This window comes from Copadichromis virginalis, linkage group LG10, assembly GCF_057382275.1.
Source record: "Copadichromis virginalis isolate Kocher_CV1m ecotype Utaka linkage group LG10, C_Virginalis_male_GT1.1, whole genome shotgun sequence".
Classification (NCBI taxonomy): Eukaryota; Metazoa; Chordata; class Actinopteri; order Cichliformes; family Cichlidae; genus Copadichromis; species Copadichromis virginalis.
In genome coordinates, this window is record NC_140627.1 from 26,841,541 (window position 1) to 26,868,974 (window position 27,434).

At 40.3% G+C, this 27,434-nt stretch overlaps 2 protein-coding genes across 3 annotated transcripts; both read right to left on the minus strand.

The window, feature by feature from the left end:
* Positions 1-1,902: 1,902 nt before the first annotated feature.
* Positions 1,903-21,346, minus strand: LOC146700701 (E3 ubiquitin-protein ligase CBL-like). Its single transcript, XM_085470907.1, has 15 exons — positions 20,764-21,346; positions 18,855-19,102; positions 16,934-17,080; positions 15,014-15,170; positions 14,530-14,651; positions 14,277-14,414; positions 13,747-13,834; positions 13,462-13,593; positions 11,798-12,007; positions 11,400-11,516; positions 10,289-10,572; positions 9,825-9,992; positions 8,058-8,161; positions 7,706-7,888; positions 1,903-6,608 (listed from the first exon to the last, which is right to left on the minus strand). The coding sequence occupies exons 1-15, from the start codon at positions 20,905-20,907 to the stop codon at positions 6,265-6,267; spliced, it is 2,586 nt and encodes an 861-aa protein (XP_085327033.1). The 5' UTR covers positions 20,908-21,346; the 3' UTR covers positions 1,903-6,264.
* Positions 21,347-22,049: 703 nt separating this feature from the next.
* Positions 22,050-27,428, minus strand: alkbh4 (alkB homolog 4, lysine demthylase). Of its 2 annotated transcripts, XM_085470909.1 has the most exons (4): positions 27,306-27,370; positions 25,823-25,916; positions 24,951-25,139; positions 22,050-23,951 (listed from the first exon to the last, which is right to left on the minus strand). In XM_085470909.1, the coding sequence occupies exons 2-4, from the start codon at positions 25,826-25,828 to the stop codon at positions 23,430-23,432; spliced, it is 717 nt and encodes a 238-aa protein (XP_085327035.1). In that variant the 5' UTR covers positions 25,829-25,916; positions 27,306-27,370; the 3' UTR covers positions 22,050-23,429. The 2 variants fall into 2 exon arrangements, with proteins under 2 accessions (XP_085327035.1, XP_085327034.1); XM_085470908.1 differs by lacking the exon at positions 25,823-25,916 and having other exon boundaries at positions 27,306-27,428.
* Between the last annotated feature and the right edge of the window lie 6 nt (positions 27,429-27,434).

Below are 27,434 nucleotides of genomic sequence, written 5' to 3' on the forward strand. Positions count from 1 at the left end.
GGAGCTCTGAAGTGAGAGCCCAGAGGCTAAATATGAACCCCAGCAAATGTGAGCTCAGTGTGTTAGCTCTGCACAGTCCCACAGTGAGAAGACAGGAAGGAGTGCAGCCTCCAAACCGCTGTCAGCACGAACTGGAAGTGACTCCAACAGTAGCTCAGATTTCCAGCTGGAGTCTGGAAGGAGGCAGGTCAGAAAACAAAGCTCACATCTGCAATGAATTCAGGCAGCGTTAGCTCATGTAGCTGCGAATCAAATCAGCCATTCTCTCTTCATTTAGTGTAAAGCCTCCAAAGGAGGCGCTGCCACCATGATTACGACTCGGTACTTTGGCTTTGTCTTGCATTTTTGCTGCTTGGATGGATTGCTGCCTGTGGCGGGTTTTTTTTGAGGGAAAAGCGCAAAAGTACATCATATTTTCTACACTGAAAGTTTGTGCTTTAAGCATTTAGTGTTTATTTAACAGTGGGGGAACAACACATAGGAACCCAGTGAGCTGGTTTGTTTCAGAGGTTCTTAATAGGTTTGATGTCTGAGTGTAAATTCAGAACCCAAATCAGAAATAAATTGTGTGTGATTGGGTGCCTCACAGGAAAAATGCACACTGAACATTTTAAGCACAGTGTTAGTTCAGGCTGTGATGGCTCAGCAGACACCCTTTTACACATCCAATAGGCATCTCTCACACAGATTGCAGTATTTAACCTGCTCAAAGCAAGCTACTTTGCAACCCACATCAGCTCCTCTGTTTCTCAAATACAGTTGAAGATTTAAAACAAACACCTTTTGTCAATCTTAGCCATACTTACGTGATGGCAGAAGATTTATCATGCAATTTTTTCCCCCCATTTATCCCAGAGTTATCCCCGCAGTGTACAACGTTGACAGGTCAACAACAGAGATAAAGCTATTTGCACATGAGCAATGTAGAATCACTACTTAACATAACCCACTAAGTGGATATCTTTAGGAAACTAGAGTACTCAGAACCCCTGGAGACATGAGGAGAACCTGCAAACTCCATGCAGAATGGCCCTGGCCAGATGGTGGATTTAAACCACCCCATGAAGTACAAAAGAAACTGAATGAATGAAATGTGCAGCCGTTGTCATGCATACCTTTATACACATGTAGGCTGCTGGGTATAATGTTACAGGAACGTTTTCTAATGCAAAAAACTGACAAAGCCATATTATAACTTTGTCTAGATAATAAGCAGGAGGCAGGTGTTACTCATGGAAAAAGACTTAAAAATGTTATTTAAGATAAATCTCAGAACCTCGACGAGTAAAACCAAAACTGTCTGCATGCAGAAACAGTGGAACTTGTGTTTAAACATGTGAGAACCTAACTTTTAAAACATGTATTCACCTCCAGTGTCCCATAACTGTAACATAATTCATAGCACAGTGGTCGCAGCTCACCTTTAGATTAATAAGTTGCCTGCAGTGACTCTACAGTCGCCTTCAACTCTGCTGAACCCTTTTTGATCTTTTAATTTGTCGAGTACACTCTCATTAACCTCGCTTCAGGCAGAATTGTTCAGTAATTGAGTCTGATAAAAGCAGACAAACCAAGTTCTCTAGCAGTAAACAAAGGAGAAATAGCAGCTCCTCCTGGAGTTTGTGGAGAACGTTGGCTTTACTTTCAGCATGTAGCCAGAAACACAACCACTAATGAATGCAGAATAATGCAGCAGTAAATGTTTGGAGACCCACTACGTTTACAAATGTGATGCACTGCAGATGACAGTCTTGCAGCGTACTGTGTCAAGTCTTAAAATTGTTATTGCAGGATCGTTTCATTAGCGTGTCCCATAAAGTTTGATAAATGCAAATAACCTGATGCTCAAACACATTAATAGAGAATCTGTTTGCTTATGTTTAGTGACAAACCACACAGATCAAATGTTAAAGAAAATACAGTTTAATTAAAAATCTTAATGGCTTAGGCATGAAAACATTGTAACACAATGAATGCCGAGGATATTAAAAACACAATAAATAAAATATCTACATAGACAATAATAAAGCAATGAAGACAGTTTTTTTTAGTAGGCAAGTTCCTGTTGAGAAGGCTAGTTAACATGAATAAAGCGCACGCACACACTCCTTGTTAATCAGCGGATCAGAACCAACACACCGGCCGAGGTTACCGGCGACACTGAGAGAAAGCGTGTGAGACGGAGGAGCCTCTGGCAGTGATTCAGCAGGACAATGAGCCTTGAGTGCGTCATCACACATCAGGACTACAACAGTCCTAGAGTTAGTGCCATTTAGTTGGTTGCCTTGATACAAAACGCCAAGACTGAGTGAAAACAAAGCTGAGGGGACTGAAGACACATTCGTGGTCTCTGTTCTGGGGCAACTCGAGGAAGATGAGGAGGAGGAGCAGCGCACGCACACGTTTTAAGATTCTTTTGGTTTGGGGCGATTAAAGCTGCAACATTTCTGTGGCATCACAGACAGCCAGAAAACAGCAGGACAACTCCAGGGTATTCTGGGTTCTTAACAGGATTTACTGGGGTTTTTTTCTCCCCCTTAGCATCAGATTTAGAAATTTAGTAACATTTCTTTTCATTTAGTTCCGTTTGAAGTATTAGGTTTTTGCACTGTCTCCAAATCCAGCAGCACATTTATTGGGGGTGGGAGATCCTAGTGTCTGATAATTACGAGAAACATTTTTCAGATAAAGTTCATGTTTAATATAAGTCAATCACCCTTTGCCCTTTCACCCAAATCAGGGTTAAAGTTTGTTATTTTGACTTTAAAAAGTGGAGCTCTCTCTATTCTGAAACACTTTTAAGTCAGTTAAATTTTTTTAATCTAAAAAGGTAAATTTGCATAAACTGTAGTTCTGATATAGTGTTACCATGGTGAAATCAAGAGAGCGCTTGACCTGAAAACAATCTGCAGTAGTTTCCAACACATTTAAATGGTGAATGTGGAGGGGTTATTTTGGCTTGCCTGCTGGCATGTGCAAGTTGTGATGGACAGAAGGCACGTTTACTGTACATGTCGCTGCGGAGGAATGAAAAGGTGACCAGCTGACAGTGAGCTTCCTTTCACTGTCAGACTCATTTGATTAAACTGGGTTCTTGTCATCTACCTTTAGGACTTGTAAGAACAACAACAAAAATCAGCCTATGGTTTAAATAATATTCATGCAGAAAAACATAAATGTTCCAGATGTTGCAACTCTTTTTGTGTTGTGTTTGGATTCAGATCAGATCACTGTTCTCCTTTAATGTCTTTAATCTGAATCTTTCTTTAGTTTCTTAAGTAGACAAACCAACAGCCCTCATGCAGGTATGACGCTGAATACCACCGATGGGCTCATCTCAGACGCTATAGGTGTGGTGATGCCTGGAAGTGGCAGCTGCTGAATTTTTTGGTCCATTGACAAGAAAATATAACCTGAGAGAAATCCAAACCTTTAAAGGGCTTTTTACGTGTCAATTTGGATATTTTATTGGCGCGTTAAGGACCTAAGGTCTCTGTGCACTGAAAAGCAGCAGTTCATAAAAGTATGTATGGGAAGAGTGTTGATCTCACCAGATGTTTACTTCTTAGCAGCTTTTAAAGAGGAGAAAAGGGGAGTAAAACTACACAGTAGCGTACATGAATCAGCGAAGCTGCACATGGTCACAGCAGGAATTTGGAGAAAGTCCCGTATCGTCAACTCAGACATTTTACAGGAAAGCTAGTATTTGTAATGGATTGCAACACTACAAGTATTACAATCTAAGTTCATCCTTAGTGGTGGTACCAGAGTTTTGGTGTGATGAAGAGCACGCATGCTTGAAATTTTACGCGAAGAAGTTAACGTGTTAGTAAAATTGGAGCAGATTGTTGATTTCTTTGTTTTTTGTACCAAAGTTAAAATAGAAGTCAGAGTCTACGAGTCCCTGTTCAAAGGTTTTGTGACAATTTCAAGCCAATTTATTCTGGGCATTTATTCCCGACCCATATAGGATAAAACAAAACTGATATTTAGTGATTTAAAAATCTGATATCAACAGTTTGTTTTTCTTTCAGCAGCCGAAATAAACAAATTTGTTATGCATAGTCTATACACACACAAATACAGACAATACATGTCATGGATCACTCGTTTACTCTCTCACTCTGCTCAGAACATTCCTGTTGCCAACAGGGAAGTTACAGAGTGCCCTCTGGTGGAAAACTACGAAACATCACGGATAAATCTTTGAAGGATGTTTCGCTCATCTAGTCTTTTCTTTTTAATTTCCATTTAGTAGCAGTTATATAGTACCAAGAGTGAAATATATCTGCAAATAGCTCAAATCAGCCCCCCAAAAATTGGCTTTCTAAGTTTGAAACTAGTGATCAGGAGCGTGTTTAGTGTTACCACTTGCGCATCTAGAAGCTGGCTATACAACACGTTTATCAGACCACCATCCAATGTAAGGTTTGTGCCCCAGCTGCTCTAAATGAACAGTGTTAGTATTTACCGAAATCATCTCCATACCAGTTAATCCACCAGTATAAACAAGCTATTTGATTGAAATTTTATTTTTAATGCTTGAATATAATTATTTTTGTTGTCCATTAATTTGGTTTAAATACAATTTTTTTTTTTTTAAATTAAGATGCCACATACTTATTTTCTTGCATTCTTGCACAGAAAGTTTTTACTGGCTCACTGCTATGCCTGAAAAACATGAATTCTGTTCATTATTAACATTATAACTAATAATACAATTTTGTTTTAAAAAGTTTTTACAAATTTCTAAAACATGTTTTAGAAATTTGTTGGCATTTGTGACAGCTGTAATGTGTTGCAAATTGCTTTGACGGATTAATACAATCCTGAGATTTTTGTTGCCTTTCCCCAACATTCCTCCCATGAAGAGTTTTATGAACTGCAGAGTGACTGAAATCCACAAAATGGTCATACAGGACTGTGGACAGATGGAATTACCGCAGCTACATTCGAGTCATATCCAGAATTTAAAGTTAGAGGACGTAAACGAGCTCATCGAAGAATCAGAAAACAGATTTTAATATCTTAACTATGGTAGCTGTATGTAAATATGCTGCAGGAAACCTAAAAATATAAAGAAAATCCACTCTATGGAATGTCTGTGAGGATGGAGGAAGCGTGTCCTTTAGCATCTGCTCGTTACATATAACCTGGCTTATTACTGAGTACCTGAGTCCACGTGACTTCACCCCACTTTCAGTTTTTTGTTTTTTGCTTTAGGCTTTAGAGTTTGATGTGATTTCCCAGTGAACTGAGTGAAGCTGTTCTAAGAGCTTCTTTCGGTTATTAACTAAGAAACTACGAGCGTAGAGAGAAGCTTTGCGACTAAATAAACCAGCCTTCAGTGTCGGGCCACCTCTAGCGGTGGCAGGAAACGATGGAATTAAAAAGAACTCAAACTCAGCCATTGTTAGTACTACGCACACCACAACACATTATGAGAGTACTTAAACATTAAATTTGTTATTTCATCATAGAACTATCACCGAACCTGGAGCTGACAGACGGCAACTGAATTGTGTTCACCTTGTCAGATACCATCGAAAACGGAGCGAGCCACAGCGACGCGTACGACATCGAAGCCCTGCAATACTGCACCGCGACTACACGTTCACATTCATCAGCACGAGCACGACTGCCACACAGTTAATCACCAGTTTCAGACCGTATCGCTACATATTCGTACGCCACGATTTGCAAAGAAGCCAGTAAAAGCACCAGACCGAGCGGCTGCAGGCAGTGGGACGCCCAGTCGGACACGACTATGTGCGGGGTACCTTCGCTGAACAAAGTCTGCACGGCTTTAACACTTAGCTTAATGAGAGCGTGCACGCAGACTGAGGGGAGACACTGCCGCAGCATTTAACTAACTCAGCGAATCACAGCAGGGTCACAGCAAGCCCATTTTAAAGGCTCCGATTCTCCATTTATGCTGTGTTCAGGTCATATCGGACTTACAGTTGACCTCTCACCTTTAAGGCCAAAACCCTCAATCTCCAAATGAATATTACAAGTAAAAGAGATTCTGAGACTGTAATTTCAGCCGCTTGACATTGTCTTTAACAATAGTCCCCCCACCCCACCCCACGTTGCTGTTTTCCCACTACAAATGACTTTGGATGAGATATAACATGGATGCAGCATCATCCCTCAGAGTAAAGCCTTCTGAAAGTACTTGTGGCCCTGCAGGAAAGTGCTTGGTAAATGATAATGGCACAGAGTGGAGAGAGATGAGACAGAGGATGAGCCTGCGCAAAGTGACTATGTGGCGATGTGCGCTGTGGAAGGGATGGAGACAAACTCGCGCAGGATGTTCTTGGCCGTCTCGAGGTTGTTCTGAGCGATCATCAGGGCCTTCTGGATGTCCTGGATGGAGTAGCCTTGGGATATGAGGCATTCAATCTCCCCGTTTAGGGCCAAGCTTCCAGGACCTGAAGGAGGAATAGTCGGAGGTGGAACAGGGGAGGCAGATGAGGAGGGGCCAGGGAGGTCTGGCGGCGGCGGAGGTGGCTCGCGGTTTAACGGACGAGGCCGTCGGTCAGAGTTGGCTCGCCGCGGGAGAGGTTTTGGGGGACGTTCGGGGTCGCCGCCTGCTACAAACATACCTGAAACAAATGAGAGAAAATGAAAGAAAAATAAGAAACGTGATGAGTCAAATACAAAATAAACACGTCAAATACACATTTACATTGACACATGAGCACTGATGAGTAGATGATTTGTGGGAAAAATAATTTAATATTTGCCTTTATAACCAGACATTTGCTAACCTGAAACATCTGAGAAACAGAAACATTTAAGAAGTCCTTAAAAACTGTTAAAAGTATCCGCACTCTGAAAAAGCTAAAACACTGGATAAATCATCTGTAACAGTCTGTGAAAGGCAAAGAAACAGCATGTGCCACAGAAATAAAACTTGCAGGAAAAAAGGCCTTTAGGTTATCACTGACATTAAAGTTCTGGCTTCAAAATAACTGTTACCAAGCAAACTGCCAAGCAGTGACACTTGCTCCTAGAATGAATGTGGCTTCCTAACAGAAGGCTGATTGGTCCAAACTACCTGTAGTTCATCTAGAAGCACATAGCTTCAAGCCTGGCACGATGGATTTTGTTGCAACTTTGACCTCATGAATCGCCTGAGCAGTTTCACAAGCTGGCCTGACATGCAGCACTATGTGTTAGAGTATCTATGAAAGCAATTTCCATCACTGACTTCAGTGTGGTTAAAGCAGTAATTTGCTGAAGCCAAAGTTAAACAAGAAGTTTCAAGTTACATTCATGTAGCCTAATTACTTCTCAAATTAATATTCATTTGTCCACCACTACAGAGTCTAACTAAAACTACTTTTCTGTTTGGACTTTTTGATTTTTCTTTAATTGTGATTAGCTTCAATGCCAAAAAAATTGTTTGGCACTTTTTGTTTTATTTCCAGCCTGAGGAAAAATGCTCAATAAAACAACATTAATAGCGTGGACAACAGAGAACTGGATGTCACCGGTTTGTTCGTGCATCATCTTGAAGCCCCAAGCTGAGCATACTGGTGATCACTATTAAAATATAAATCACGCTGTGTTCAGTACGACGTAACTAATGACCACAACTCCCTTTTTGAAACCAGAAATTTCGCCACCTGCTGATCATTAGAAATTAAAAAAGGGGGGAGAAAAAAAACAAAAAAACAAAAAAAAAACCCACACATACTGGGATCTACTGCAGAGTCTATGTTGAGATTACTGAAGGCTGAAGAAGGGCCGCCGATATCTGACAGGGCTCTTCTGGCGGGGGCAGGAGGGACCACTGGTCTGGGAAAGTCATACTCGTAAACATCCTCCACACTGGCCTCCTCCTTTTTGTCCGGCGGAACAGCTGAATGCTGAGGAAGGTCTTGGAGGGGGAAAAAAAATGTAAATAAAAATGAGGTTTTACACTGATATTCTTAATTCTGTGATGTCAGTTTATCCACTACTACTAGAACAAATAGTCCGATTACTGTTAGTAATCCACAATGATCAAGCACTTCCCATACACTGAAGTGAGAAACTGAGAACGTTACCCAGCTCAGAGTTCTGTGTCGTCTCCGACGAGCCAGCCTGGGCCTGGATGTTACACATGGATTCGTAAACCTGGGGGTCCTCAGAGTCACTGTCCCCCACCTCACTGCAGGCACACAGCGAGACGGAGAGAGATAGAGGAATCATTTAAAGGGGAACAAACTGTGCTTATTTTCATTTAAAGAATCTTATTCTTGGACTCAAATAGTTTTCCATGATTTTAAATAAATAAATAAATAAATAAATAAATAATGCCATTTATACTTTCAGGCCACCGTCCCCTTAAAGTCAGTTTTCTTCTGATAGGATGCCCCTTGCAAACAGCAGGTTTGAACTGTAGGTGGTTGGGGACAGAGCGGTGTGCCTGGAAAGTCTGCATCCTGAGCCCCTTACACTTAACTCATAATCTGAAATTTTGTCTAGTTACCATGGTAACACTACATGACCAAAATAAACAAAAAGAAAGGAAAAAGTATTAGAAGCAGATTTTGAAAAGGGCCATTGTTGGCGATCCTTTATGCCTGACTCTTACACAAACTAATCCTCACAGAGAAAGTAATATTCTCAATGACTGAATCTACACTTTGTAAGCTAAATCACCAAACCTCTGATCAAAAACTCATCATTTCAGTGTGCTAACATCACAAATAGACCGCTAAACATCTAGCTCTACTTCAAACAAAAATCCACCAATCACACAGAGGTATGAATGCTTCCAAATATTACACATTTTAAGCCTAATTAGTCATGCATGGACCCAGTGAAGGCATCTTTGTAGGCTCACACCACAACTTTCAGCTCTCGAGTTTTAAAATTTAAGCAGATTTCCTATCCATTCGAATTCCCTACATTTTAGACACTTTCATCATTTTAATCAAAGAGACAAGCTGAGATGCAGCTGCCGTCATCTTCAAGCAATGCCCTTTAAATTATTTAAGGAGGTGAAAAACAGCAAGTAAGTGAACGAGAGTTCTGTCTAAGGAATGGGAACCTCGAGAGCACCCTGCTGGACAAAATACACAGCTTCAGATTTGAGGGTTGCATTACTGTGTGTCAGACTATCCGTTTAACTTGTTTATAGACCAACTTCCTCACTTTTCACTCTACGAACTGTTTGAAATTCACTTGTAACCTTTCCCAGCGAGATTTTTCTCTGCAATTCACTATACAATTACATAACCACACACATAAACACATTTTATTACCTGCCGGAAGGTCTGAGCATGTTTGTTGATCTGCTGGTATTTCCAACAACCCAACATCTATATTTTTCCCTTAAAGACAGCACACCCTGTCTTTTGGACAGGGTGTGCTGTCCAAAAGACAGCACAGGGTGTGCTGTCCAAAAGACAGCACACCCTGGAGCTTCAAGTCATCTGACCTGATCTGGTGTAAAGTTCTTCCTTTTACACTATACATACTCCATTAATAAGATGACAGTGGAACCAATTGTGTCATTTTTATGCTCCCTTTGGGTCTGATTTTCTTTCACTTGTAGTCTAAATCCAGTGTTGTCTATTTTTTTCCTTACACTGTGATACTTTCAATGCTGTTAAGCTGTGTTCTTCTTCTGGTCATTGATTATGTTTGGCCTTTAAAAACTGAGTCAGAATACTAAAACTAATCCAGAAACCTAAAAATATGGGAAATAAATAGCCCACATGTTAAGTGTCAATACGTTCCAGCTGCGGAGAAGCCTTTAGAGGTCATTTTCCTGAAAAACATTCTTCTAATAGAAGCAACTTCATCCCCCTTGCTGTTCCGTTTACCTGATGTCATTGTGGTTGTTTCCCTGGGTTGGTGGTGGGGGCACCAAGGAGCCTGTTATTACCCACGGGGCACCGGAAGCTGGAAGGGATGTGGGACTCATGTACTCATTATCTTCACCGTCTGACGACAGCTTCTCCCCGCTGGACACCGCTGACCCTGGCAACGACCTGAGCAAAGGTAGACATCACAGAGCGTGTTTTTTCTCATCAGTCGTAAATGACAAATTTGAGAAATCCTGAAGGAGACACAAAACGCAAACACACTGACAGTTTTTTTTTTTTTACTAGTTCTAGAAATATATGAAAGGCATCATTTTGATAGATCAGAACACTGATGTGGCTCTACATTACATCACCAAAACAAATGTTAAGAACGCTGCTGGCAAGGTCGAAGAAAGATGGAAAAATATCCATTCGCTCCTCATCAGTTCTTGTCTCGCTACATTATTTCCTGTCTACTACACCTTAGTGCAGCCAGGCAGTACACAGCATTGATCGCCGTCTGCGGTTTGCTCCCCTCTGCGCCGGCTCCGTTGCTCTGAGGGATGGACGACGGGGCCTTCGTTGCAGGGCGTGGCACCATGTAGTTGGCTGCCCAGGCTGGCTGGTCCGGGGTGGAGGGGAGGGGTCTCCTTTGGAGTCTGGATTCCTGGCCGACCAGGGAGGGGCGCTCCGGTGGGGGAGGAGGGGGCAGCTCTCTCAGTGCTGGAGGCAGAGGTAGAGGCTTGTCCCTGTGAGTGGCTACCATCTGGGTCAGAAGACACAGTACAGGATGTTTTTTGTTAGAGATGTGAAGACTCAAGTACACACACACACACACACACACACACATCCTATTTTGGTATTAACAATAATTGTGTTAGCAGGGCTGGCAGCACACTGGAGGTTTAATAAAAAGGCGTGACTATTAATCTTTAAGTCACACGCAAACAATTGAGCAGTTGTGAATACCAACACTTAGCCAATTCACATAATTTCCAGGAATCTGCAGCCACATTAACACATGATTATTTTTGACTATCAAATGGACATCTGACACACACTGTGGTAACTTCAAGGCTTCTAGGAAATATTGACTAAAATATACTTGGGCTCATTACAGCTTTATCTCACAGGCTCTTTTGATCACAACTAAAACTATAAATGCTCTTTTCTAGAGAAGATATTCATTAGATATTTATATCGTTAGCCATTCATATACATTCATTTATTGATATAAAAAGTGAGTTAAAGCTGGTAATAGGAGGTGGTTAGTTTGTGATATTACTCTGACCTAAATGTACTGCTCTTGTAATGAAGTTTGCGTCCCAGCAGCAGGTGTTGGCCTTAACACTTTGCATATGACTTCCATATGATTAAGCAGTTATTACTTCTGGTTCAACTGTATGTTTGCACAGGGCTCTTCTTATAGGCACTATTCAGAGGGAAAATATTTCAGTGACCGGTAAGTCTTGAATGCACCTTTGGCCAATGCAAGTGTTTTTCTAAAAACTATTTTTCCACCCTTTGAATTCTTTTCCACAGCTAGTCGGTCTCAAAGTCTTTTGTCTTTAGTGCACTCAGGCGTGTACTTACTTTGGCTGTGGCTCCCTGACTCAGTGCACTAAGGGAGGCAGAGGACCTCTGCTGTAAGAGGTCCAGTCGCGGAGGCACCGGAGGCAGCTGAGACACTGGAGATGGAGGGCGCTCCACCTGCACACCCACACATTGATTTACAGATTTTGTAGCAGATGAAGTGCTTGTAATATTCCTCAGCGATATTTACACGATAAGGATCACTCAAATCACCTTTCATTCCTTTTCTGATGCTCTGCTTGAACTTGAGCAGGTCATCTTGACCATATCTATTAGCTAAATTTACTGAGTTGTTGTAGCAATTACCTGATTAATTATGTGCATTAATAAGCAATCGAACAGCTGCGTCTAATAAAGCACCCAGTGAGCGTCTAAATATATGTACGTGCTCGTCTTACTTTGGTGCAGGCCAGCCTGCTCATGACAAGTTGCTGGTCTTCCAGCCGATCATCCTCTTCCTCTTCGTTGCCTGCGGCTTCTGCTCTGCTCGACCCCTGGAAACCAGCAAAGGAAGCCCCACTGGCCTTCGGGTGAAAGGGGTCCACTACAATAGGCTCCGTGCCTTTAATCTCACATCGGCAAAACGGGCAGCCCTGACCCTCCGATTCCTGAAATGCACACACACAGAAAGACACAGCAAGGTTAGGAGGTAAAGGTAAAGGAGCAGACTGAAGCTTTCATCATTTGTAAAAGGCTTTGCTTTGATTTAAACCCAAATTACAGCTGCAAGTCTTTTCAAGAATGAAAGCTGAAGGAGGAAACCATGAAAACTACCACAAAAAGAGTCAATCTGGATAGGATGAATTATAATGTAAATAAAACTGAAGATGTCAAATAAATGTTGTACATCAAAGATCTGCAGAAGGAGCACTTCAACAAAAACCATGTCTAAAGAACTCTGCAGTCATGCTGCGATTAATTAATCTGTTAAATTAGCCCGGAGAGCATTTCTGTCGTGAAAGCAGAGTAGTGAGAACAACACGACTGTGCTTGGGAAGACAACGATTATCTTGTTCGTCTGATGTCAACCACAATCAAAATAAATTCCATATAAGGAAGTCTAAAGTCCAAAGTCCATCAAGAATAAACAGCACATCAAATTCATTCACTTAATCACTCACTCATGGCAAACAAGTCCTTTGTGTCACTCTTAGCAAGTCTATGTTCCCAGCCAGTAAAGTCTATTTAATCTTTTATGTTTGAAGAGGAAAAGTTGTTAGTTGTTAGTAACAAGAAGGATTTTATTAAAGGAAGTACAAAAAGAAAGTGCTTCAGCTTCACTGACTGTAAGATCACGTTAATAAAACAATAAAGTTACAGCTACACGTGACCTCGGTGCGTTGGTCCAGTCGTCACCTTGTTGTGTTTTTATCAGCACCCTCGTTAACCTGATCTCACTTTAGATTTATTCTTAGTGCCGATTGGCTGCTGAAGCTTGATGGTTAGTAACTGGAATCTCTGTCCCTCCCCTCTGCCTTTCTGTTGCTACAGGCCTGTTTTTTGATTTTGTTTTTGGTTCTTAGTTAAAAAAGGAAGAAAAAAAAGTAGTTTAGGGGTGACGCCTGAAGCAGACAGTCTGGTGTGGTTCGTTCATGGTCTCCTTCCTCTTTTGTTTGTTTGTTTTAGCCGGAGTTCTTTTGCTTCCCTTTGTTTCACACTTTCATTATTAAAACTCAGCAGCACTGTGGGTTCTTATGGCTCAAAGAACCGAACGTATAAGTTTGGGGACTGCAACAGTTACACTGAGGAACATGACACGACTCCTCTACTGCAAGAACTACTACTAATAATTTTTAAAAAAAAGAAAAAAGACATTATACTTAAGTTTAAACATGCAGATCAGAGAGTGGAGTAAAACACTTGCAATCTGAAAATGAATCTAAATCAAAGACTTATTATTAATTGACCTATTTAAAAAGGCACCATTGAGCACAAAAAACGGAATTTAAAGAAAATTCTACAGCAGGAAAAAGAAGATCCCTGTCAGGATTTATCGAGCTGCTTCAAATCAGTGTAATAAAAGTTTATAGTTTAAATGGAGAGGTGGCAGATAAGGTCATACCTGCCAGGCGGTCAGACACGAGGTGCACATCAGGTGTCTGCACGGCTCGATCTTCACATCCTTGTCGTTCTCTGCACAGATCTTACAAAGCTGGAAAGTAGAGCCCATCTCGCAGTAGAGTTCGTACTGCTCCTACACAGAGAAACGAGGGAAAGAGGGAGACCGTTCAACACCGGCTGCTCATGTTACTCTCATCCTGTAGAGATTTATTCCTAAAAATCTGTCATTTTATGCATCTGTATTTGTTCTCTGCATTAAAAACATGCACGCACATGAGAAACAAACCTGAGTAACTTTGATGTGGTCCTGTGGAGACGGTTCACACAACCCTGTCAGGTCTGGGTTCTGTGCACGGCCATCTGGGAAAAGATAGCTGGAGAACCACGGCGCACAGAAACGCAACCAAGTCACGAAAAAAGGGTCAGTTTCAGATTTTATAAATCAACAGTAAGAAACAACAACCTCGCCATGTTTTTACAATTCATCGAGGCTGCCAAACAATTTCTCATTATAAAATCCTTAAAAAACAACAAAACAGGTCTGTTTCTCTGCAGGATGACACAAACTAGTTAATTATACATCGATTGTGACACCATTTTATCCACACTCTCCAACCTGTTCCTCGTAAGGTTTTTTGTTAAATTTTGAGGAACTACTACAAAGACTCCACCCTCCACACTATTAATTCAGTAACCTAAAGTAACATGTACTCAGTAGGCTGAAAGACAATACCCTCCCCTGACAGCTTGCAGTTTAATAGTGCTATAAATCGACACTAAATACTAGTTCATTAACCCCGATGATATGCGACTCACAATCCCTCTCTGTATCCATCAATGAGTGCTTGGAAGAGTGGTTTGTTATGCGGGATGGTCTGCAGGATGTTCCCATCAGCTGTCACATAGCCAATTGCCCACTGGCCCAGCCGAGTGCAGCTCAGCCTGAAGATATAGCTGTGGGAGAGAGTTATTTCAACCAACAGCTACAAACTCCTGCAACAAAATATTTAATACAGTAGGAATTTCCCCCCAAAAGTATTATAGGATATATCTGATCTGTGAGGCCTACCTGCCAGGTTTGTGGATGAACCTGTGCAGTCGAGCCTTCACCTCATCGTAGGTTAAGAAGGCCATATAACCAGGGTGTGTAACAGCCAGGCTGTTCCAGTTCCTTAGAAGAGATGACCATGGCTGCAAGACACAGATTCACAAATGCAAACATTTTATTTATGTTGTGTACATCGGCTGTTTTGAAGTTGAATTCACAACAAAAATCAGGTATGAGACTATAATGCATATAGGACAGAAGATCTGTTTGCAGCAATAAAATTACAAACACCAACTCTGATCGCTGGCAACACTACAGAAAAACATATGCGAGTGGGTTCAGACCCTGCTGCTGCATTTACACAGGAGAGACTAAGCTGGACTCAAATTTAAACAAATAAACAAATTTAAGCGTCCTCATGTAATTCACCGCCTTTGCACTTTAATAACATTTTAGTAAACTGTGCAGTTTTACAGTGAACTACTCTGAATGCTTTGTGACGTACCTGAAAGAGCCTTGTAAAGATGTCAAACTCGAAGACAGAGATGTAATCGTTACAGGTGAGGTCGATAGTGGATTTGAGCGCCATGGCCTCCAGACCTGAGCTAATAGGGTGAAACTCATGAAGAGCCTGCCGAAATGTCCTCCATGGCACTATAGTCCTGGGTAGAAGGGAGGGAGAGGAAACAAATGTTTGTTGTGGGAACATTGCCTTTCACTATTAGTTAAGACAGAATTTGGGGTTAAACAGAACCTAAAATGTAATAAAATTGCAGATTTGCTAAGCTAACACCTAGCTAACAAGGCAGCAGACCTTTATAAAGACACAACTCTAAATATATACACAGGTGTATTTTTAGTTGACTAAAGGGGACCTGGTATGCTTTTCCTCAAATACACACACTCAACTGTGACTTTATTAGATACGTGTGTTCAACTACTGATTAATACTAATATCTGAGCATGACAGCAACTCAGTGCATTTATGCATGCAGACACATATGTATATGGTTACTAGGGGTGTGGGAAAAAATCGATACTGTGAAGTATCGTGATATTTTGTTTGCTAATAATGTATCGATACAGGGACAGCAGAAATCGATATTTTGTTACAAAAAAAAGTTTTTGTGGAATGGAACATGCTCTGACTTCAGAGCATGTTGATCCTTTTTCTGAGCAAAAGATTAACTTTTTTTTGGCAGCAATAAACATGACAGTTTACTTATTTTAATTTAAGACATTTTTTATTTTAATTAAGTTTAAAACTTTTTTATTTAATGTAAAATTATATTTTGTTTTCATTTACTATCAAATTCTTCAGTTGCTGAAGGGGCTGCATAGTTTTCATAAATTGCATAGTTCAGAATAGCTATAATTGTACCAGATGGTTGCATTCAGTTAAGTTGGACTAGACTGTAATACAAACCGTTCAGTTTGTCAGCAATAAAACTGACTGAAATGAGAGAAAGACTGAGTGTGAGACTTTGATATTAGATAAAATGAATATTGATAAAGTTTACCTTTATGTACAGAATCTGAATATCGCAAAATATTTTAAAAAATTGCAATAATATCATATCGTGCATTAAGTATTGTGATAATATCGTATCGTGGGATGTATGGTGATTCCCACCTCTAATGGTTACCACTGCCTGCTTAAGTTCAAACTGAGCAGAATGTGGGAGAAAGAGCAATTAAAGGACTTTGAATGGGACATGCTTGTTGGTGCTGCTCTGAGCATTTCATAAACTGCTGATCTGCTGTGATTTTCCCCCCACAAACATCTCTAACATCTTTTGATAGCTGCTTTCAGTAAAATAACATATCAGGTGATACAGCTCCAATCAAACTGGTTTTCTAAACATGACAGTAAGTAACATCCAAGCAATAGCATTCAAATGGCCTCCAGAGTCCAATAGGGAAACCTGGGTATGTGGCAGCAACCTTATGATCCTGTCATGTCACTATAGACCAAAATCAGCAAGGAATGTTTCCAGCACCTTGTTGAATCAATGCCACAAAAATGAAGGCATCTCTGAAGCAAGGTGCCCCTAATAAAATGGCTGGGATGCTCACAGTCAAAGGTTCAAATCACGAGGTCATCTTACGTAGCCTTAACTCATGACCCCAAAACCCAGACCTCCCACTGCTATAAATGCTCAGTTTCAGCGCTTTTGTTGTGTTTTTTTTACTTTGCGTATGTATGTTGCCCGTGAATGTGACTATGCTAATATGGTAATCTGACTTCTGTTTAAATCTTTTGTTTGCAAGAGGCAGGAAGCAGTAAGTAAGATAAAACTGCTTGTATCAGCCAGAGATGAACTGGAATCGATGGCCAGCATGACATAAATAAGGATTACTGTGAAATATGAGTCATTCGAGCATCACCCAAGAATAAGAATAAAGAGCTGAAACAAAAACTCACTTGTCCCCGAATGACCTTCTCCAGAATTCAGCAGCATCAGCTTTGGTAATCCTGAAGTTGTCACCCTGAAATAGGCCATTGGGGAAGATGGCTTTTAACTCCGCTAGCATGTGACTGAAGATCAGAGACAGCTTGGTAAGGTTTCGCCTAAGTGAGAGAAAAGGAAGAGAGACAATTAAAGGAAACCGTAGCAACAAGTTAGTTACAGGTATCATCAGCCTAATGTCTTTAGTATTCTATAACGCCATGTTCGGTTTTAAATAAAAAGGGGAAGTTACACTTGCATGCACACAGAAATAGAAGTTTTCAGCAGCCAGACACTTTCGAGTACAAAACAATCAGGCGGAATCAAAGATGGTACCACTCGTCTCGTACATTTCCCTCTCCTCTGGCACATTTTATGGATCTACAGTTAATTTTTTTCCTCTTTCTCAACAAACACAATAGTCAACTGGACATTTTCTTCTTCGCTTTTTTCTTTTTCTGCTGTTGAAACAACTGGTGTTATTTTGTTAAATGCATATAAAGCACTTTCTGTAAAATTACTTGTGGCCGGCTGCACCACCTCCCAGATAAACGAACCCCATTCCTGACAACTCAAGTGTCAAATTTATAAAAATATGTCCACTTAGAGCTGAAATGATGAACATAACTGCAGAAGAAGGGAAGCAATGTTGAAAATTGACATTTACACTTGCGTTTGCTTTACATTTGAAGATAACTGGTTTGAGCAGTCTACACGAAACGCTACTTTTCAGAGGAAGTGAGTCCACCCTCATTGGGGTTGAACATAACCAGTGCGGGTGCATAATCTAGTCCAAACTTGTTTTGCTTTTTTAAACAGTAAATCAGTTTAAAAGGAGGCACAAGGTGACACGTGACAAAAAACTGAACCAAAAGTCGCAGACGCATACTGAGCACAGCCAGTTGGGCAACGACTTTTTAAAATATATATGTTTATGACATCGTCTGAGCATGACCTCAGCTTTGAAGGTTCAATTAAAAGGCTTTCCGATGACCTATACATGCATTTGCTAATGCCAACACAGCTGTTTGTGTAGAACATCTTACACTTGATAAAAATTCAGTGCGTAAAAGGAAGGATGAACTTTTGCTTAGCAAAGACTTTCTGAGAAGCAGAGGAAGTACACATGATTGCGAAAGTGCAATCACTTCCCTATAAAGTTCACTTTGCTTCATATGGTTTGATTTAATCGCAGCGATGGAAACTTGTAAGAACATTTCGAGAAAAAAGACAAACTTTTTCAATACTTCAAATTAATATTTACAAAAAGATTGCATGTTTAATGTTATAGAGCTTAAATGACATCAGCAATTCCAGTAGTTTTCTAGTCATTTTAAATGCACAGAGTTAGAGATGTGCAAGCATGCCGCTTTTTTTTTTTTAATCTTTTTAATCATCTGATGGAGAAAAAAAAATAGCACACAAAAAATCTCAGTATGAGTTGTATTTCTTGGGTAGTTTAGAAGGTTTTCATTAAGAACCCATTTTTTATTTTGGTTAAAATAAAAATAAAAAAAGTCAGCCAATGCTGACAGCAGACCTTCAGACAAAGGTGGTCCATTAGTGAAGCTTTTATTCTATTTAGGTAACGATCTTTATTAATGTGATCATCAACATCTGTGCTTTCCAACTATTTCATGTCAAAACAGATGCTGTGAAAAAGCTCAGTTCTGTGCTCCATAGGACAGAGACGGTCTCGAATTATCGTACCATCATGAGCTTAAGGGATTATTTTATTGATAGGAAGCCAAGAAAAACAACGATTAGCTCTTTAACTGTGCCATGATTCAGATACTCCCTGCTTCACAGCTTTTGCATCCTGGCTTTCTGCTGGTGCAATATTCCGTTTCCCCCCACAAAGATGAATCGTTTTGACCAGATATAACGTGCGCCTACCTGGGCTGGGAGTTCTCCTCGTACATCCTCTCCTTGGCCTCCTTAAAAAGGCTCATGGTCTGCTTCGTCTTGTTCGTCAAGTTGTCGATGACCACGCGGAAATACTCATTCTCGCCGAGGATCTCTATTTTGCCCTCATACCTGGACAGAATGGTGCGTAAATGCTGGTAGGTATCCGGCAAAAGGTCCAGGATGTAGGGCGGGCTGTTCTTCAACGCCACCTTGGGGTTCTGGCACAGACGTACCACCTGGACAGAGAACGCAACGGCTCAGAGATTTTTTTTAACTTGCAAACAACGAAAAAACAAAAAACAATAAAACAAACAGGATTAAAACCTTTAGCTGTGGCAATGCGAGATGCTGCAATGTGCATGTTTCACAAAGTTTGTCTAAGTATGGTACTGGAGAAAAGCCTGAGGTCATTTAAATACAGGACTAACCAGTTTAATACTCAGGGCGCTTAAAGAGACCTCACAGATTTCGTGACAGTTTTCCAGCTAGATCATCAGCTATCGCACGCAAGTTTGGATATGGATGTGTCTATAAATTTTAAGCTCATAAAACTGGGTCACGATTTTTGCAATGTGATGTTACTGGACAAAATTGCCATTCTTACAGATGTCATGGTTTGAAGTTTCAGCCAATATTTCCTAATGTTTATGATGATAATGTTCTTGATAAAGTCTTTTCGGTAATCGGAGAATAATGCGGCACAAGCTGTAGATCAAAGTTTGACCAGGAACTGTTTCTTTAATCTGTGACGGACATTTACTACCCGACTAATCACCTGACAACTAAGGTTACTTATCAAATTGCACTCAATTATGCTCCCATACCCACCAAATAACTTCCAATATATTGTGACCATAAACATGAAATGGCTCATAGTACAATAACACGTTGAATACCTAAAATTTGCATCAACTTCACCAGAAACTTAGCTGTCACTATTCATTTAAGTGCATCTTTTCCCCACGTTGCTGTGGACCAACTGTGCATGCAAGTAGGGTTTTGTTTCTTTTTTGCATACATTTGCACACTCACTCTTTATATCAGATCCAGCCCTTCCCCCAAACCCTCGGATTCCTCATTTTGCTACTTTGATGGCAATGTATTCCCACAATACAACTTTACAGCAAGGCAGTAAAAATTTTCAGCACCCAGCCCTGAAGCATACCACCCAGGTGTGAAAGCTTTTGACCTCAAACGTGCCATTTACAAGCACAGGTGTAAATGAGTCTGCACAGAACACTGCACATGCATGCCGTGGTTCACTCTCTATTATCTGATGCACTGTTACTTCCTACATCAGCTCACTTGCATTAATATCTTGTGAGCTCTTGTCTCACCATCTCTCTGCACTTCCCGCTCATCTGATTTAGTTATAGCCAACTGCAAAAGAAAGTAAATAGGCTGCAATGACTATAGAGAACCTTGCTTTGCCCCTGCAACATGTACACCTCTTCTTATCCAATACTAAATATAGGGTGTCCTCTTAGGGATATGAATGTGACCTAATTCAGGAGAAATGACCCCAATTAGACAATCAGACACCACTGTACTCCAGTTTTAGGCTTCAGGTTTAGACTGCTTTAAAGGTTATTGTTTAAAATTTAAGCCAAAGCACCTTCCTGTGTGGATGTCCTGGAGGTTATTCATGTCATGCAAAGGGAATTAGTGATGATTCAATATAACCGCAGTTTCACGCTAAGTGAAGGAGCATATGGAAAAGTTGAGCTAAATCTTTTTTCAATATGTGAGAAAAGAAAATCAGTTAAAGTGGCCTCGCATTTGTCTCTGATGTCGAGTTACAGACAAAAAGAAAAAAAGTCAAGTAAGAAGTTTTTCGTTTACTGTTTCAAACCCCTTTCTTGTAAAGGATTTATTACCGGAAAACCACTGTCAGTACCTTATCCATGAGTTTCCAGCATTTTTCCACCATTTTCTTGTCGACCACTGCGGGCTGGTGAGGCTGGAGAGCTTGCTGGTGAGGCTGAAAGGCGTCCTTCATCAAGCCGATGAGACCGGCGCCCCTTCTCGGATTTCCGGCCATTAATTCGGTCGGTGACCGGGGGTTAGCCCGGGGCTGGGGGTGGGTGGCTGACAACCGAAGATCAGTTCTTGACACGTTTTCAAACAAAACGATCGCTGTCTTCGTGCCCTGCCTGCACTCAACACTGGTAATAATTTGTCATGCAGAGGCTGTCCATGAGCAGAACAAAAAAGGCAGTGTGTACACTGTACGCGATGCAGCTAGCTAACAAGCTACATTTGAAAAGCCACTCAGTTTGATTCCGAGCTCAGGACATGCTCACCGTGTTGCTTAATCTGTCCTCAAAAATAGACCTACCGCCTCCCGGCGACGGCAAGTCAAATCTCCCCCTGAGAAATCAGCCCGGCTTATTATAAACTCGGGGCGTTAATAAGCCACACAGCGCGATTAACAAACAGGTTGAGAAGCGGATCCAGCCAACAGCAAGCCAGCAGCTAAAGTAAACAAGGATGTCCGGCCGTACCTTCAAAGTAAAAGCACGGTCAACAAACACGCAAAACCTGGGAAAATTAAAACTGGCTTAACGTAAATTACCTGTAATAGAGCCAAATAGCCAAAGTTATAATAATTAACTGAAACTAAACTAAGAACTAAATCTAAATGTAAAAAAAAATTAACTCAAAAAAACAAAACAAAACTAGACTATGAGTCAACTGCTTTAAAAAAATGTTTTTACTGTAATATTCAGTTCACTATGATATATTAATTTTCCCTCAATCTTGCACCCCCCATATGCTTTCCACATAATACTAATTAAAGAGACTGAAACAAAAAAAACTAAACTAAAACTAAACATTTTTAGAAAAATAAAAAGCAAAAACGAAACAAGAAAAAATTGAAAATATAAATCAATTATAACTCTGCTAACAGCTAAAATAGCATTTAAATTAAGCTGCTGTTTCAAGTAAATTGCCATTTATTCAAAATCTTTAAAAAATACTGAGCTTACAAGTGATTTCAAAGGACTCATGAGCTGCAAAAAGAAATCCATAACTTTAACTGCTTTCTTTTAAAAATGTATTATTTAGTAAAGTAATCTCTCCAGTGACAATTCATTTCCCCCAACATGAAAAATGTTATTAGAAATTGCTCCAAACCCCAGCAGAAATAACACTCTATTCAGGAAATACAGAAGACAATAATTCATTTGACCCTGGCTTTTTATTGAAAAGTTCTCTCTTTTACAATATAATTTATTTTTTCCTTTAAATATCACAAAGTAAATCACTAAGCAGCAGCGGCACTACCAATCCCTCTACATCCTGAACACAGTAACAATAAAGGTTTTGTCTTCATGTTTGTAGTCCTTAATCAAATTCATATGTTGCCAGCTGGATGAACCGGAGACGTGTTGTGAATACAGACATCTGTGACCACTGAAGCTAAATGTGTGGATAACGGCAGCAACCTCAAAAACACATTTAGAGAACTGAAAAATAAAAGCTTTGACACCATTGCACATTTCCTGTTTCTTTTAAAGAGACAATGACTTCAAGAAGAATGACTTGAACACAAAAACTTTGTAAAGGCAGTCAGTTTTGAGTGTGCGGGCCACATCCTGTTTGTAGTTCTCACTCTGTGTCTGAGAACTCATCGGGAACTGGACAAACTGGGTTTCCGAACAATGACTCGCAGCCACTGCTGATTCAACAAAGCCAGATATTAAAGGGCAGCTATTGCACATGATTGTTTCAGGTGACAGATCTTTTGATTCACTTTTGCAATCAGATTTGTTTTTGTTTTAAGTCATACTTTACTGTTAAATGTTTAACTTAACAATTACAACTGCAGTTCTGAAGGAGAAAAAAAAAAGCTTCAATCCCAACAAGTATATAATTCTCTATTCAGCTTGTCATCAAAGATTTGTCCTTATCATCACAACGTCAAAGATTAGGTTTGTGTCAGTCTCTCTCTACACACACACACACATATTTATATGTGTCAATAAAAGCTTCCACTTTTAAACATCTGTAATTTGAGACCGTCTATTTCCAAGAATGACAGAGACAGAAATGCAATTCAGTGCAACAATTCACTTTAAAGGCCATATTTAAAATTATTTTGACACAATAAAAATAATCAAGCTTACTAAATTATTATTATTAAGGTATCTACTCTGGCCATACCATTCACCAGATTTGAACCATTAAAGAGATGTGTAAGGCTGTGCTCTCCATCATCCAAACACTAAATAAGTGTGTATGTATATTTTCTCTCCATTTGTCATAAAACAAAAAGAAAATTGAAGTTTGTGGTGGAATAAAATAATGACATTGCAGCTATTTTAAAACAATTTCTCCCCAACATTTTTTCCAAAGCAATTTGACTTCAGCTTGGCTTCGCAGCAAAGCAGATGTTCAACTAATTAATGCACACAAGCCTCGTGAGCACTGCTCACTGTTTGGGGAGCTGGCACAGATCCAGCAAACAAGCCCTAGGGTGCCTTAAAGGACACATCTTCACAGTTTAAGACAAGTCCAAGTGATTTAGATTGCAGCTCCCTCTGGATCCATCAAATTAGATTAAACCGGAGAGCCTTGGAAGTTCAAGGCGATATTCAACAGCTGGGCTCCGAGGTCTGCCTGCTGCCCTCCAGGCAGGAACTCTGCAGATAGCTCTCTGTAGGTGCTGCAGACTCTACGTATATGAATGTCCTTCCTGTGAATGGCGTGTTTCCATATATGCCGTGCCTCGCCGTATAAAACTACTAAACATCTGCGAGGAAGGTGCACAGCTACATGGACCTCCCCTGTTAGTCCCAGCTCTGGCAGGCCCAGCTCCAGAGACATGGTGAGTGTAGTGTCTGACAACATGTTAATGGTGACTAAGCGCTCCCCCCATAGCCAAGAATCGTCTAAGTGTGGATCAATGGCTGCACCTCGCTCAGGATGATAATCCAAGTTGCACTGCTCCACTGGCTGGAAGCCAGCTAGAGTTGATTCCTGATACATCCGAAGCACAAGTTTATGGCTCAAAGCAGGGAGTCCACTGAAGCCACCCACACGCACTTTCTTTTTCTTGAAGTTCACCTTCGGGCCAAAGTCCTGCAACAATATTGGACTCCATTACTAATATATATATATATATATATATATATATATATATATATATATATATATATATATATATATATATATATATATATATATATATATATATATATATATATATACATACACACACACACTTTCCATACTACATATATCAAATAGAAGATAAGAATTTTCTAACCTATACAAAGCAATTCTGGTTATTTTATTAATATGATTATCAAAACTGAGACCACAGTCCAAAATGATGCCAAGGTGCCTGACTTGTTCATTGTGTTTCAGAGAAAGGGATAATAAATATGAACAAATTTTCTCTGTCTCTGACTTTTTTGGATTTTTCTATCTTGTCTCTATTCATTTCTAGAAAGATTCTAGACATCCACAAGTTAATGTCATCAACGTAGCTTCATAATTTGTGAACAGGTTTCAGAGGTGTCGAACTCCAGGCCTCGGGGGCCGGTGTCCTGCAGGTTTTAGATCTCACTCTGGGTCAACACACCTGAATCAAGTGATCAGTTCATTACCAGGCCTCTGGAGAACTTCAAGACATGTTGAGGAGGTAATTTAGCCATTTAAATCAGCTGTGTTGGATCAAGGACACATCTAAAACCTGCAGGACACCGGCCCTCGAGGCCTGGAGTTCGACACCTGTGAGTTAGATGATAAGGTTAAAAAGTAACCACTGACAGAATGTTTATTTCTGCAGTTCTAAAAATATTAACTGACACATAGAAACATTTACCCTTTAGTCATGATGAAACCCAATCGAGAAACTGAATCACGAAGCCTTTGAATTAAAATATCACGATCAACAATCAACAGTGTTGAAGGCAGCATGGAGAAGTATGACTCAAACTCTCTGTGAATCACTGTTGATGACCTGAGTAAACTCGGACTGGCACTTATATTGACTTTACAGCCCTGATAATCGCTTCTATAAATCATAGTCTAAACAAAAATGTTTTGTCTGTTTTTATTTGATAACATGCTAACCTGTTTTCTTCGACCGGACTGCGACTCCTTCCACACATCCTGGTCCATCGCACATATGAGCTCCTTCTCTTCCTCTTCTGATATGAAGTTCTCCCACAGAAAGACCCCAGAAAAGGGGAAGGATGCAGCCTGGGCATCTTTTCCAACAGCGAGCCTCGACTGAGGATCGTAGAGGAAATGATGGACAATCTTCACAGAAAGATAGATAAATAGAAAAACATCGTTATTTATACAGTAACGCAAATGTATTCCTAGAATTATTATTATTTTGGCGATGAAATTGACAGTTTGTAGTGAATGCCTTTTTGTTATAATGACAAACGCTGTTGGTAGTGATGGCCCGCTTGAAGCTGACGCTCCGGAGCGTGTGTCGAAAAAAACAACACACTGGTTCAGAAGCACTGTGTCGAGGCTTGCTTCGTTTGGCAAAAGTCACGTGACCAGTGACGTCCGAAGCTTCATTACGCACGTAACTGCTTCGGTACCTGATTCAAACGGATATAAGGAAGTGAATCATCCACGGGATTCGTGGAGTGTGTTGATGGTGACAGATAGCGACGAGGTGATCATTCCACTGACAGATATGGAGCCAGCGAGGAAGAGAGGACGTTCTGGCGTGTGGGAATATTTTGAGTTGATTTTGCTCAATTCATTTTATCTGCCGAAGTGAAAAACTTGAAATGTCCAAAATCATGTTTTCATAATGTAAATATCATTACAGCATATGACTTTAGGAACACTTCCATGTGAATTAAAGCTGATGAAGACTACAAAAATGTATTTGACACTATACGTACATTACATTGCTACACAGTTTAGAAAATCATTTTGTTTATTGTTTTTAGGTGATAGTCTGCAGGACCCAGGAATACCTGCATATCTACCAGCTTGCAGTGTAGTTCCTGCACTCCACAGCCTCTTCTGTTCCATGCAAGTGGATTTTCTCCAGGGCAGGAGAAACTATTTCTAAGAAAAGAAACAGACTCAGCCAGCGCACAGTAACACTAATCCTCTTTTTAAATGTAAATAACAAAAGGGCTACCTTACATTGATCATGTTTTTACTTTGCAAGTTCTTGATTAGGGGTGGGTTTTGATTATCGCCTTTCTGATTACAATCCATGCTAAATTGAATAAAGTGATATTGATTCATTAAAATCCCGTGTCGATTTGTAAATTAACGTTATTATGCCTGAAACGCCAGCATCTCAGGTTAAACCTCACAACATGTCGTCAAACACCATGCAGCTAAAACAGTAACTGGGAGCAGGTTTACGGATTCTGCATACAAACGTAAACACAGAGCGCGGACCCGACGCGTCAGAATCAGATTTTGATGTGTCGTCGGGTCCGCGCTGTGTTTGCATATTTTTTTTTTCCGCTGGCTTCTGCAGGTTTCATAACTCTCTGTTTACATCTCTAATTAAGTCTAACATGTGTCAGCTTTCTTTTAATAGATACGAAATTATGGATATATACTGTTAAATGATCAGAATTGTAATAGTTCTGACTGAGGCAAAACTTTCCAGATTCCAATCAAATTGAATCGGATCCTGTATCGAATCAAAATGATTCTACAAATCAGTGACGATGCAGCCATACTCAGCCCCCTAAGCATTTTCCCTTTCCAGTTCACAATCAGTCCCACCCCTAGGTCAAAAATATGTATAGGAATTGGCCTAATCTAATATTTTGTATGAACCTGTCCAGCTGTCCAGTGATTAAACGACAAGTAGATGGAGGCAGGACTTCACAGCAGGGGCATACTCCATAATGTGCTGTGCATTCTCATATGTATATTATATATATTGCTCACTTATTGTATTTACCAACATCAAGGAGTTATGAGCAAAGAAAGGCCACACCATAGTGCATGTTTAAATAGGGAAAGTTTATTGATCAAAATGTATTACGCAGATACGCATTACATTTTTTTCAGCCCCCCAATCGAGAAAACAAAACCAATTACATGTTCAAAGCAACGGAACGGTGGCCCAATATCAGAGAGAACTCCACTCTTGAGTGAGCAGTGATAATTGAGCAGTCCGTTTTATTTTGCAGATTCAAGCTGCTCTTCAAAATTTTCACCACCAGATGTCACCGGAGAGGACTGTGTTGAAAAGCTTCGAGTAATGAACCGTTTTTCAATACAAGCTTCAGTGCTTCGGAAAGCTTCATTTGGCCATCACTAGCTGTTGGCACACATTTATAACCGCAGTAATATCCCTTTAATAAGGATGGAATGTCCTCAGAGGGCACCCGTAGCTTGTTGTGTGTGCGCTGCTGTTAGCAGTATTTGATTATTTTTTTAACTGTTATAAGCACAATATATAAGTATTCTGTTGGAAAACAGTACCTTTGATTCACTCGCCTCCGGTTGTACTTTCTCTTTCAACCCTTCGCAAACGAGACACCGGCGGACACCTTTACAAGCGCATGAAGGCACGTCGTCACTGGTGTCGGGAGCCATCATCCTGCATCTTCT